At 53.9% G+C, this 12139-nt stretch overlaps 1 protein-coding gene across 5 annotated transcripts in view; it reads right to left on the bottom strand.

The window, feature by feature from the left end:
• The window catches only part of TBCD (tubulin folding cofactor D), a 194283-nt gene that overhangs the window by 135927 nt on the left and 46217 nt on the right, over positions 1-12139 (bottom strand). For all 5 annotated transcript variants that reach the window (XM_070483903.1, XM_014865030.3, XM_070483902.1 and 2 more), the window contains exons 8-12: positions 11655-11700; positions 10047-10179; positions 5797-5933; positions 4307-4367; positions 3112-3186 (exon numbers count right to left, since the gene is read on the bottom strand). In XM_070483903.1, the coding sequence (XP_070340004.1) occupies positions 3112-3186; positions 4307-4367; positions 5797-5933; positions 10047-10179; positions 11655-11700 (452 nt within the window). The remainder of the gene's footprint in view (positions 1-3111; positions 3187-4306; positions 4368-5796; positions 5934-10046; positions 10180-11654; positions 11701-12139) is intronic.

Below are 12139 nucleotides of genomic sequence, written 5' to 3'. Positions count from 1 at the left end.
TCTCAGGACACCAGGGGCAACGGGAAGCAAAAAACTGACGAGAAGGACCTCAGAGATGACGGGGGGAGTGGAGTGGAGGGCAAGCAACCGTCCATGTGAAACAAATGGAGAAGACGCTCTAGGTCACCTGCTCATCTCTGCACCCAACGTCCCTGGAAGAACACAGGGGAAAGGGGGGGGCCTGGACGCTATGTGCAGGGGGTGGAGCAGAGGGAGGCGTGTCATCATCTTTCATTTTGAATCTTTAACTAAAATATTACCCAGTGAAAAACATCAACACGACTAGGCGAGAAGGGAAAGGAAGCGCGCTAATCTCCTGCTGAGACAGGGCGGCTCGTGAGGCCACAAGGCACCACCATAAGCTCCTGAGCGTCTCAGAGACTCTGCAAAGTCAGCAGGAGCCACAGCACACCCAGGACCCACCACAGGGACCCGGGACTGTGGGGCTGCAGTCCATCTGCTAACTAGAGGACCCAGAGGGCTTAGTTCAGACAGTAGACACGGAGGAACCCAGCAAGGCCGATGGGGCCCAGCTCCCCTCCTCCCTGAGGTACCCTGCTTCTGCCATGGCCTGGACTAGTGAGTCTGAACACATTACCTCCGGGGTCCTGTCCCGAGGTGATGCTGCTGGGGCCAGCAAGGAGTTAAACCGTGGTTTTCTAAGCAGTGGGAGTGCAGGGGGCCGCAGGCACTGAAGGCCACCTGCACGTTCACGGGATGGGGCACGGGATAGCCATGCTGCTCACACTGGTCCTATGGGGCCCCCATAAAGCCCCTCAGGGACTGGTGCAGCTCCACGCCACACACCCTGGTCCAGAAACACGGCAAGGAGTGAAATAACAGTCCCAGGAGTGGGATGTTCCTACAGTCAATGGAATTAACGTCCTGTTTCTGACCCATTTCAGAAAAGGCTGGCAGCTCACCACACGTCCCAGGAGGACACAAAAGGAGGGACGAGATCAGAGCAGCAGCTAGCCCTGCTGCCCCGCCTCATCTCACACCCCCTCCCTGGCTGTCCCTGATTCTCGGTGTCTTCAAACATCCAGTCTGCGGTTAATTCCTGTGTGTGCCTCGCTTTACAATCAGGTATTTCACACCCATGTGTGCAGGTGCTGTCCAGGGGGAGCCCATCTGCAGGTGCACTCAGGCCTCTGCTTGGATTCAGGGTGGCGGCCCCTTCCTTCAATGTCCTGCTTGTTGCTGTGAATGCCGGCCTGGGATCAAGAGCAGCAGGACCATTTCCACCCTCCACATCCTGGCTACAAAAATCAGAGGAGTTCGTTAAAATGAGAAGATAAAGGCCTAGAAGCATTTGGAGATGGAACTAACTAGGACAACTGAAACTAGATCATGATGGGACGGTCTGGAAACAGGACCACCATCTGACCAGAGCAGTCGTCTGAGAGCAAAGACATCCGACGAACCCTGCTGAGACATGTGAAGCTCAGACCCAGGCGGCAGGCGGAGGCGCAGCAGCCGGAGGAGAGAGGAGGCTGAGGGGCCAGGCAGGACGGGAGGCCGAGCAGGGACTCGAGAGGGCCCGTGAGAAGGGAGGGGAGGCGGCTACGTGAGGACAGCGTGAGGAGGGCTGGGTAAGACGGCTTCAAACGACAGAGGGAACATGTAGAGGCACTCCAGGGAGGACAGAGAACTGGGGAAGTGCCTGAGACCCACGGAATGCTGGCATCTGGGCCGGAGAGGATGGGCTGCAGGGAATTCCCACCCTCCAAAATCCCATCTCGAAGCCCTGCCCTCTCCTGTGGCAAGACGGTCTGCTGCAGCCACTCCACGGCTCCCGCTCAGCAGCCGCCCCGGATGCACACCACTGGCCCGGGGCCAGCTGGGTCCCAGCATGATCAGCATGCCACCAGAAAAGAATTCCAAGACACCGCCCTGTGAGGAGCCAGCAGAACCTCCACACAGACGGGGAAGCGCATGCACAAGAAGCAAATGCTTTCTGCCCCTCGTCTGTGGCTTCCAGAGGCCTAAGGAGGGCTGTGTTCCACTGGCAGAGAACAGCGAGTGGTTTCCACTGAAAACACACGGCCACACGCACAGTACTGTTCTGAAAAGATGGCCAACAGCTGACATACTGTTTCCTGCACCCCTCAAATGCCACGGAGCAGCTCGAGGCCAAGTGCAGGAAGCAGCCTGCTCCGAGAGAGCTCGCTGTGGGATGCTCGCAGAGCGATCTCGGCTGCGCGCGCGCGCGCGCGCACACACACACACGCACGCACGCACGCACGCACGCACGCACGCACGCACGCACGCACGCACGCACGCACGCACCCAAAACTGCTGACCTACAGCTTTCTCCACGCACAGTGGCAGCTCCAGAAGAAAAACAACCAGCTAATGAGGGCAGGAGTCAAGGAGGGGGCCTAACAAACACCACGTGTCCTCCACACCTGCTTCTGAAACCACATTAACTGGAGAGTCCTCAGGGAGCCCAAGCACTGTGCCTTCCGCGAGTGCGCACAGGCCCAAGAGACCACCTATGCTGCCAGGGACTCTCCCCTTTGCCCCTGGCCTGCAGGCCCCAGGCTCAGACCCCCAAAACCTGCCATCTACACATTCTGGCCCACCCCCACATCGTGGGCAGGCCACGTGCCACCCAGACACCAGACTTCTCTGAAGGGCCACAGGTATGATGCAACACTACCACACGTGGCTGTCTAAGTTTAAACCTGATAAAAGTAAATAAATTTAGAATAAGACCTCAGTCACACTAGCCCCTGTTTAAAGTCTCAACAGTCCCACGTGGCCAGTGGCTCCACAGAGTCAGATCTGGAACATGCCATCATCACAGGAAGCTCTCCAAGACCACGCAGGCCTGCATTTACTCCAGTAAGCACAGCATTCTCTTAGGGTAAATATGTGTGTGTATCTGTTCGAAACTGATTTTTCTTTTTCCTTAAGGTTTTTAAATGCAATGGAGTCTAAGCTGATAAAAGAAATACACTAGAAATAGCTACAGCTCTCAAATTTAACTTGGAAAGGAAAAAAAGGGGGTTTGGGGGCTCTGACAAACAGCTCCACGTAAAAGGATACGAGGAAAGAAAAGCCACTGCTTTTACCCAGAAACACATCCCCCTTTACCTCCTCACATACCTGAAGCAGTCCAGCACAGACCCGACCACGTCGTCCGCCAGCTCCTTGGGAAGCCTCCCAGCCATCCTACCGATGCTGAAAGAGAGGTCACGCTCCATCAGTGTCGCCAACCCCGCACAGGAGGCCACGCCAACCAGGAACCGCCCCAAGCCGTCTTCCTCCCCAGAGACAAGAGAGGAGAGGCTGACCCTAAGCCAGCCTCACCTATGCTCTGCCCCCCAGAAGGCCACCCCCATCAGGGAGCCCCACCACATGGACATGAGAAGACTACACAGATGGACAGGCATCCACACACATCTGAGGAGGACTGGGCCCCTGGGCTGTGCAATGCGTCGCTGCCAGTCAAAAGCACCCAGCACGGGGCCTCACTGTCACCCTGAACCCTCCAGACCCTCCGGCCCAGTGCGCCGCCCCACTTCCACGCTGGACGCCAACTGTGCTGGCTCCATCAGGCCACCAACATGGGATCAGCCTCCCCAGCCAGCTCCTGGCCAGATGCGCCCCGGGAAGCCCCACCCTCCCAGCCCCTCGCACTCCAACCAGACGTGCCCCTGGGCTCAGGGATCGGTGCTGCTGCGGTGAAGCCCTGAGTGTGCCCGTCAGCCCGGGTGCTGTGCATCTGGAGAGATGGGTACAGAGGCCTGGGGGACCTCAGGAAGGAGCCCCCGGCACTGCACCGCTCTACTCTCCTCCACAGCAGAGAGCACGGCGCATCTTCAATGTCCACTGTGTGCTTTGCCCCACTGGCCGCAGCTCCACAAGGCCTGGCCTGATGGGTGGGCCGCAACCCACACCGGACACCTCTGAGGCCGCTCCCCCAGGCACAAGAGAGGACAAACCAGCCCCCCTTGGGGCACCTGCTCGTACATGGGGGCCACACATACGTGGGCAAAGGGGGTGGGTTGTATGACAAGGACATGGAAGAGCAGGAGGTAAAAAGGCAATACAGCATGCTTCCACCTCTGCCTATTCCAACCAGGATGGCAGGAAAACAAAGGGGCCACGAGTCAACCACAGGCGCTATCTGCAAATTCAGAGCATAAAGCGAGAACATAAAGTAGAAAAAGATCATTCTATCCTGTAGAAACTTCTAAGCTATCCACTGCTCTCAAATCCCACAGGAAGTGCTGAGTGATTAAAGGCTCACCAGGTGGCCCCAGCCCAGCGCCTCCCCCTCAGCGAGCCGGACACCTACCCTTTGGCCGCAGACCACCGCACGACAGTGTCCTTGTCCTTCAACCCGACCAGCAGCTGCTCTGGAAGAACACAGGAGGCAGGGCTGTGAGCTCCACGGATCCCCCGCTGTTCACCATCCCCATGCTAGGTAAGTTCTTAAGTTTCCAGCGTTAGGAACCCACCCCACATGTCACTCGAAAGAGCACAGGAAGGGAATTAGACTAAGATCTTAATCCTAATTACAAGAAAGAACGTTTCCTTCTCCGTGTTTTTAAATCATCGTTTAAAGCCAATTTTTGTCTTTCTTCCTAAGAAGTAGATCCACCCCTCAGAGCAGTCACGGGGCAGTAAGCACCAGCAAGGGTGGAGGTCAGCGGCAACCCCAAGCAGGGGAGGAAGGCTTCCCAGAGAAAACAGTGCCTGCAGGAGGCCACAGAAGAGCAGCTCGATGGGGACGCAGTCTTGGAGATAGGCTGGACTTCAGGAAGAGCCACACAAAGGCCTGAAGGAAGTCGGGGAGTTGCCAGAGGCTTTGTGGTAAGGGGCTTGAGAGCCACAGTTGGCAGGAACCTTCACGAGGGCAGGCCCGGGAAGGCCTGACTCGGAGGAAGGACAGCAGCCTGTGGGTCCAAGATCTCTGGGACCAGGGCAGGCTAGAGCCCCAAGGAGGAGACAGCAGGTGTAGACAACTCTGGGAAGAAACCTACTGTGAAGGAGAGGAGAGTGGAGTGAGCAGAGAGCAAGACAGCACTGGAGGCAGGTAGGAGACCCCACCATGGAGGGGGGGCTGGGAGGGACACGAAGCAGCGGGTGGTGGGAGGCAGGAGAGACCAACAAGGAAGGGGTGGTCAGAGGCTGGCCCTGCTGGGTGAGGCCTGGTCCGCAGGGGAGGCGGGGGGGAGCAGGCAGGGTATGTAGGGCCCATCAGAGAGAGCCTCTGCCCTTCTCTGTGCAGAGGAGATGCCACCTCAGTGACAGGTGGGCAGGTGGAGAGCTCTGTGGGTTTGAGGTGGCAGGAGCACAGCAGGGTGCAGGTGGGGCAAGGCCAGGAAAGCCACCACTCCATTTCCCCAGGAAAATGCCGAGGCCACTGGCTGGACACAACCAGGTTAGGCGTGAGGAAAGCAGCGTGAGCAGGGGAGACAGCGTAGGGGCCAGAGACACGGGCAGGAGGGCGATGGCATCTGCCTGGGCTCTGACTCGCAGAGAGAGCGTGGAGACAGGAGGCTCGCACACAGAGGCAAAGTGTGGGGGATGCCAGGCTCCAGTGGGCGTGGAGGTTCCCGTACGGACAGGACTGGGCATCAGGACTGCAGGCCAGTGGCCACATGCTCAATGGGCAAGGAAGCTCACAGAAGGTCACGTGATGCTGGCACAGAGAGGGGCAGGAGGTGGTGCAGCCAGCGAAACGCGGTTTGGAGGAGCCAACGCCCAGAAGCGCCAGCATGAAGCAAACGGACCCCACCCAGACTGAGGCAGCGGCAGCCCGCAGCAGCAGACCCCTCGCACCTATGACACGCTCCACCTCCTCGGGGACGTCATCATCTGCATCACCATCAGGAGTCTCCGCATGTGTCTGGGGCTCTCTTCGACCCTGGGCACAGAGCTGCAGGTTAGCGGCCAATGAGCGGCAGCCTCGCTGGTACCTGCAGAAACCAAACACAATCTCAGACCTGCTGCCACCACCGGGAGCCTAGAAGACAAACAATCCTGATGACCAAAATTAATGATCTAGCACCACTTGGATGAAAGGACGAACACCTGTGACAAGTCCTTGTGTTGTACAGAGACAGGATGGAAAGTAGAAGTATTAAGTGTCGTCAGCACAGACTGCCAAGAAAAGACATGACCTGACAGCCACAGAGCGCAGATCTGAGTTCCAGACCACTGTGAAATCCCCACGTGCCGTAAGGTCTCCACAGCCAAGAGGTGGGAGATAAGGTGACAGGGAGGAGGCATCCGAGAGAAGCACAGGGAGGGCCCTCAAACAACCCACTGCCTCATCCTCACTCACACTGGCTCTGCCTTCTGGCCCAGCAAGGACTGCCCCAGGCAGAGGCCGGCCAGCCCTTCGTCACCAGAGCAACTCCCACAGGTGCTGCCTCCGGCACACTCTCCCAGTCCCCACCAACCACGGCCCTCCTCCCCACCCAAGTGGAGGCCACCAGCATTAACTCCACTATGGGCCGTGGAGGGCCCCCAGCACAGGCTGGCTCAGCTGTACAACTCTGCAGCCCCTGAACCGCTCGCCGCCTCAGTTTCCCCCCTGGTAAAATGAGGTCCTACACAGGGGCTACGACAAGGACGAAAGGAGGTGCATGAAGCCCCCACACCAAGGCCTGTGCAGAGAGAGGCCCACAGGCGCCACCTTCCCTTCTGGAAGGGCTGTGAGACACACATGGGCCTGACTCTCGGAGGTCCCAGCCCACAACAAGGCCTGGGCACAAAGGTCCCAAGTCCAGTCAGAGTGAATGCTGGGCACTGCGGTCTGAGGCCAATTCCAGGACGCAGACAACGTGGGCTTTGGAGACAGAACAGGAGACTAAAAGACCAGCCCAGACATGGTTAACTGTGGCCTTGAATGACTCATCAAGGCCTCATCTCTCCGGGCCTCAGTTTCCAACTCTGTGAAACAAGGACAGTGGCAGGTAATTCCCAGGTGACATTAAAAATTCATTGTTTTAAGCTGCTAAATTTGGGGGTACTCAGTTATGTGGCTGTGATATTATGAATTATAAGAAACATATATTTGGTCTTTGTCCACTTCTGGATGACATGTCTTTTGTTATATGGATGAGGTGACTTTGGGGAAGCCCTAAGGACAGGGGCTGGTCACTGGGGGAACCAACCGTGTAAACAGAAGGTGGGAACTTTCAGTCCTGCCCCCTAACCTCCAGGGAGGGAAGAGGGGCTGGAGGTTGAATCCATTGCCAATGGCCAATGATTTAATCAATCATGCCTGTGTAATGAAGCCTCCATAAAAACCCAAAAGGATGGGGTTCAGAGAGCTTCCAGGTTGCTGAACACACGCAGATTTGGGGAGAATGGGGCACCTGGTGAGGGCATGGAAGCTCCACACCCTTTTCCTATCTCTTGCCCTATACGTGTCTTCCATCTGGCTGCTCCTGAGTTATATCCTCTTATAACAAACCAGTAATCTAGTAAGTGAAATGTTTTCCTGAGTTCTGTGAGCCACTCTAGTAAACTAACCGAACCAGAGGAGGGAGTCGTGGAAACCTCCAATCTATACCTGGTCGGTCAGCCCACATGACACCTGGACTTGTGACTGGAGTCTGAAGTTGGGGCGGGGGGACAGTCTTGTGGGACTGAGCCCTTAACCTGTGAGGTATGACGCCATCTCCGGGTAAACAGTGTCAGAACTGAGCTAAACTGAAGGACACTCAGCTGGTGTCAGAGAACTGCTTGGTGTAGGGGAAAGCCCACGTCAGAGTTGGTGCTGGAAGTGGAGTAACAACCAATAACAGCACAGGGGGACATCGCCAGCCATCACAGGGCTGCTGTTGGGACCACGGAGCAGCCAGCACGACGCTCACAAGCCACAGCAGTCACCTGGCGGCAAAAGTCAGCAGCCTGCTATTCCTCCTCAAATGAGCACACACACTGGTCGGTCACAGGAGCAGTCCTCACCTCATGCTCAGTAACCAGAGACCTGACGACAGCTGAAATACGGCAGACTGGAGGCTGCCGTCAGACTCAGCGCTCTGTCACAAACAACCGCAAAACCTGGATAGACACATAAGCCCACCATTGGCAAGGCACAAGATGACAACCAAGGCTGGGCTACCATCCCTCAGAGCAGGGCAGCCCCAGGGGCCCCGACTTCACCTCTGCTTCCTCACCAAAGGTACTTTCTCCACTGCACACAGAAAAATAGAACCCTAGCAGAGAGCAGCAGTCTTGCCAGGTGGAGAAAACAACATTTGTGACTACTGAGACGGCTACTATTTGGGGACAGATGTTGAAGAAAAGGAGTTGCTGAAAAGGAACCCCAAAATTCTGCATAAAAATCCTGTTGGATCCTTGGGTGACCCCTAAGACACACGAGTGCAGGTCAAGACCCAGAAGCGCCATCAGAGGGCAGCTTGGAGGCTGAGAGCTGAGCAGAGCTCAGGGTCACGTGGCATCAGGGAGGCAGGGAGACGCGCCCGCAGAAGGAACTGAAAGGCCATGCGCTGGACGTGAGGAGCACGCTGCAGGAGGGAGGGCTGCACTCCAGGGAGGCAGAACTGAAAGAAACCCACCCTAGGGAGGCAGGAGGGGAGCAACGCCCGCGAGCCCCAGCTGCTAGGCGGGCTCACCCTCTTAAGGGGAAAACAACCAGCAGGAGAACGATACTAAAAGACATAACAAAACACGAGAAGATGAAATGAAAAAATACAAGAGGAAGGAAGATGAAAGAAAAAGAAAACAAACAGCGAGCGAGATGGTAGACTTCAACGAACCACGTCAACAATCGCAGTAAACGTACACGACATGCAGACTGAATGAAAGAATTATGATGCTAAACTATCTCCTTCCCACATAAATGTCTACAGCACTTGTGTGGTTACTTCATGTGTCAACCTGACTGGGTCACAGGGTACCCAGATATTTGGTCAAACATTATTCTGAGTGTGTCTGTGAGGGTGTTTTTCGCTGAGATTAACATTTAAATCAGCGCACTGAGCAAACCAGACTGCCCTCCCCAGTGTGGGTGGGCCTCATCCAATCAATTGAAGGCTGAAGAGAGCAAACAGCTTGATCCTCCCTCTAGTAAGAGAGTATTCTTCTTGCCTTTGGACTCGAACTGAAACCTGGGCTCTTCCTGGGTCTCAAGCCTGCCAAGTTTCATAAGACACCATCAGCTCTCCTGGGTCTCCAGTTTGCCAACTCACCCAGCAGATCCGGGGACTTGTCAGCCTCCATAATCACAGAAGCCGTTTCCTTAGACTAAGTCTCTTTATACAGAGACACTCAGTCCATAGGCTCTGTTTCTCTGGAGAACCCTCATTCAGTACCAAACATTAATTTTCCGTGGCATTCTGGAAACTAACGACAAACATTTACATAAAAACTTCATATAGAACGAGCTACATGCAGAACACCCAAAAGTAAAACATCACACACACCTCTGGAAGCTGCTGTAACTGGAGACAAAGGCTGAGCTGAACATAATTAAATAATTCTTCCCACCACGCATAATAATACTTGAAATAAAACTCAAGACTGTTAGAAACACAGTACCCCAAGTGCAGTGGAAAAGTCTGTTTCCAAGGGAGCCACTAATCCGAAAGCCATCTATTAATAAAGCAGGCCGCCTAGAGATTGCTAAGATGTCACTGCCACCGACAGGCAACGACAGCTTTGTTTTCGGAATAAACCCCAAGGAGTGAGCTTGTTTTCTCTGAAAGAAGCCTGCGATTCAGATCTATCATTGATCAAAATGGAGCTTTCCCCACAGCAAGTCCACGTTAGTAAAGTTGTATTGTACCTGAATGCCACATAAACACAAAAACAGGCTTTTCTTGTCATCACTCCAGCTTCGATTATTCTAACTGGAAGATGTAGGGTCAGAAAATAACGAAAAGGAAAACTGTTCCTTCCAAAATCAGAAACACTTGAGACTAAGAAAAACATGAAAGCAGAAGATACTCTTCACCCATCAGCCTACTCTGTCAGCCCCCAGGAAGACAGGTGGTCACCACACCAGCCACCGACAGACGCTCAGGCCACGCACGGCCACGGCCTAATCTACCAACCTCCACTTCGCCAGCTTCGGTTTCAGGAAGGTCAGGCCCAGCCGCTGCACGAGCTTCACACCGAGTTTGCGGAGCAGGGTCTGGTTGCTGTCGGGGAGCCTGCAGCCGTCCAGGCACTCGAGAACGGTGGCAGCTGTGAACAACAGCACATCAGCTCAGTGTGGTGGGAAGGGTGCTACACCATCTCCCAACCTGCACCCTCTGTCTGACACCTACCACATCAAAACCACAGACGGTTCCACAGGCCCCTCAAACGCAGGTGCTGGCATAAATCTACACTGAAGCCTCAACTCCATTTCACAGAGCCCCTCACCCCATGCCATTTACTAAGTGAGCTCGGGTCGCACCTCTCGACTTTCTCACTGTGAAGCAGCAAACGTGGAGGTTGGCAGAGCAAAGAAGAGCCCCAGAGAGCAGGAGAAGCCTTTCCAAGTGAAGAGAACAGCTTGTGCAAAAACACACAGAGGACTACAAGAGACACGCAAACGGAACTGGGGTTGTGTTGTTTTATCGTCGTCTCACACGGGACTCACATGGCATCACAGAGGAATGATGAGACCAAGGCATGAGGCTGCAGGAACGAGGAGGACCGTAAACCTGATGGGAAGGGTCTCCACGAGAAGGGAAATGGCTCGACCGTCCCTCCGCTGCCAAGGCTGTCTGGGGGAGTGAGGTGGGTGTCGGAGGGAAGCCGAGACCAGGAAAGTGCACAGGATGGTTTTTTGTGTGAGATAAGAAGAGAGGGACTTCAAGATGAGTTGTAACAGCATCTGAATAATTTCCCAAAGGACCCAAATGGGCGCAGTGACTAACCTGGTCTAACTGACTGCCACTCAGAACAGACCCGGGGTCCACGCATGCACTTCCTCCGAGGACAAGACGCAAACACAGAGTGGTCGCTGCTTTTTCTCAGGTGTGATAATGATGTCAGGGTCATGTTTTTAAAGAGTCCCTATCTTCGAGAGATACCTACTGAAAGAGCTGCAGGTGAAATGACAGGTGTCTGGGTGGGAGGAGGAGCACAGAAGAAACAAGAGTCCCCGTGAATTAAAGACCTGAAGCCTGTGAGAGAAATATGGGAGTTCATGACACCATTCTCTCCTCCTGTATACGTGTTTGAAATTTTCCAGAAGGAAAACTTTAAAAAAAAAATAGACTCAACTACTCAAATCTGAGTTATATATCTTCTAAAACATGGAACTCAAAGAAATTTCTCTTGGCCCAGGTAGTAAACCTCTCTGCAGCGAGAATCACTGCACTATTTTCATAAAACGAAGTGAATCTAAAATTAACAGAATGAGGCAAAAGGCAAAAGATGTGGCCATGGCTACAGGAAGAACACAGCTGGAGACCTAGGGGCTGTGTCAAGGTCACTAAGTCCCCCAGGATCAACACCCGGCAGCCAGGGCGTCAGGAACCCCAAGCTCCTGCACAAGGCCCAAAAGTCAGATTATTAACACACACAGCCACACAACAAACAAAAAGCCCAAGAGCCATGACAGCGTCCAGATCCAGCAAGTTCCAGACTCCTGCACCTACGAACAAGACGTTAAGGAGACACACATGATCACAACTCACAAAACACCCTCTCTTACAAACAACCCTTACCATAGGGTAAACAGTCTTCACGTTTTCCATGCTTAAATATTTGTGCCTAAAAAGAGAAAAAAAATGTTATTAAAATGTTGCAAATACATTTACAAATTTAAAACACAGATTATCAAAACAATTCATGGTATCTTCGAGAATTTTTATTCTAAACACTCACCACCAAATAACAAGAGCACAGTTTCTGCACACAATAAAGAAAGGGATTACAAGAGACTGGAGGGGAAACTTCCCAAAGAGGAAACGTAAAATCATAAAATCGGGAGGCAGTGAGAAAGCGCAATTCACTGTGGAGGACGCGGACCTCCCAGCTGACTGAGCTAGCCTCTAAGAAGGAGAGTAAAGAATCTCACTGGGTGTTTTTAATTACCTGTGTACAAACAAAGATACCAAAGGATAAAAGTTATAGTCGAAGCATCTCACACAAAAGTGAAGAACCCAAGCATTCCTTCTTGGTCAACAAATGAGAAAGGCATACATCCGCC

This window comes from Equus asinus, chromosome 13, assembly GCF_041296235.1.
Source record: "Equus asinus isolate D_3611 breed Donkey chromosome 13, EquAss-T2T_v2, whole genome shotgun sequence".
Taxonomy (NCBI): domain Eukaryota; kingdom Metazoa; phylum Chordata; class Mammalia; order Perissodactyla; family Equidae; genus Equus; species Equus asinus.
Note: the sequence above shows the minus strand (reverse complement) of the source record. Positions and strands in the feature narration are given on the sequence as shown.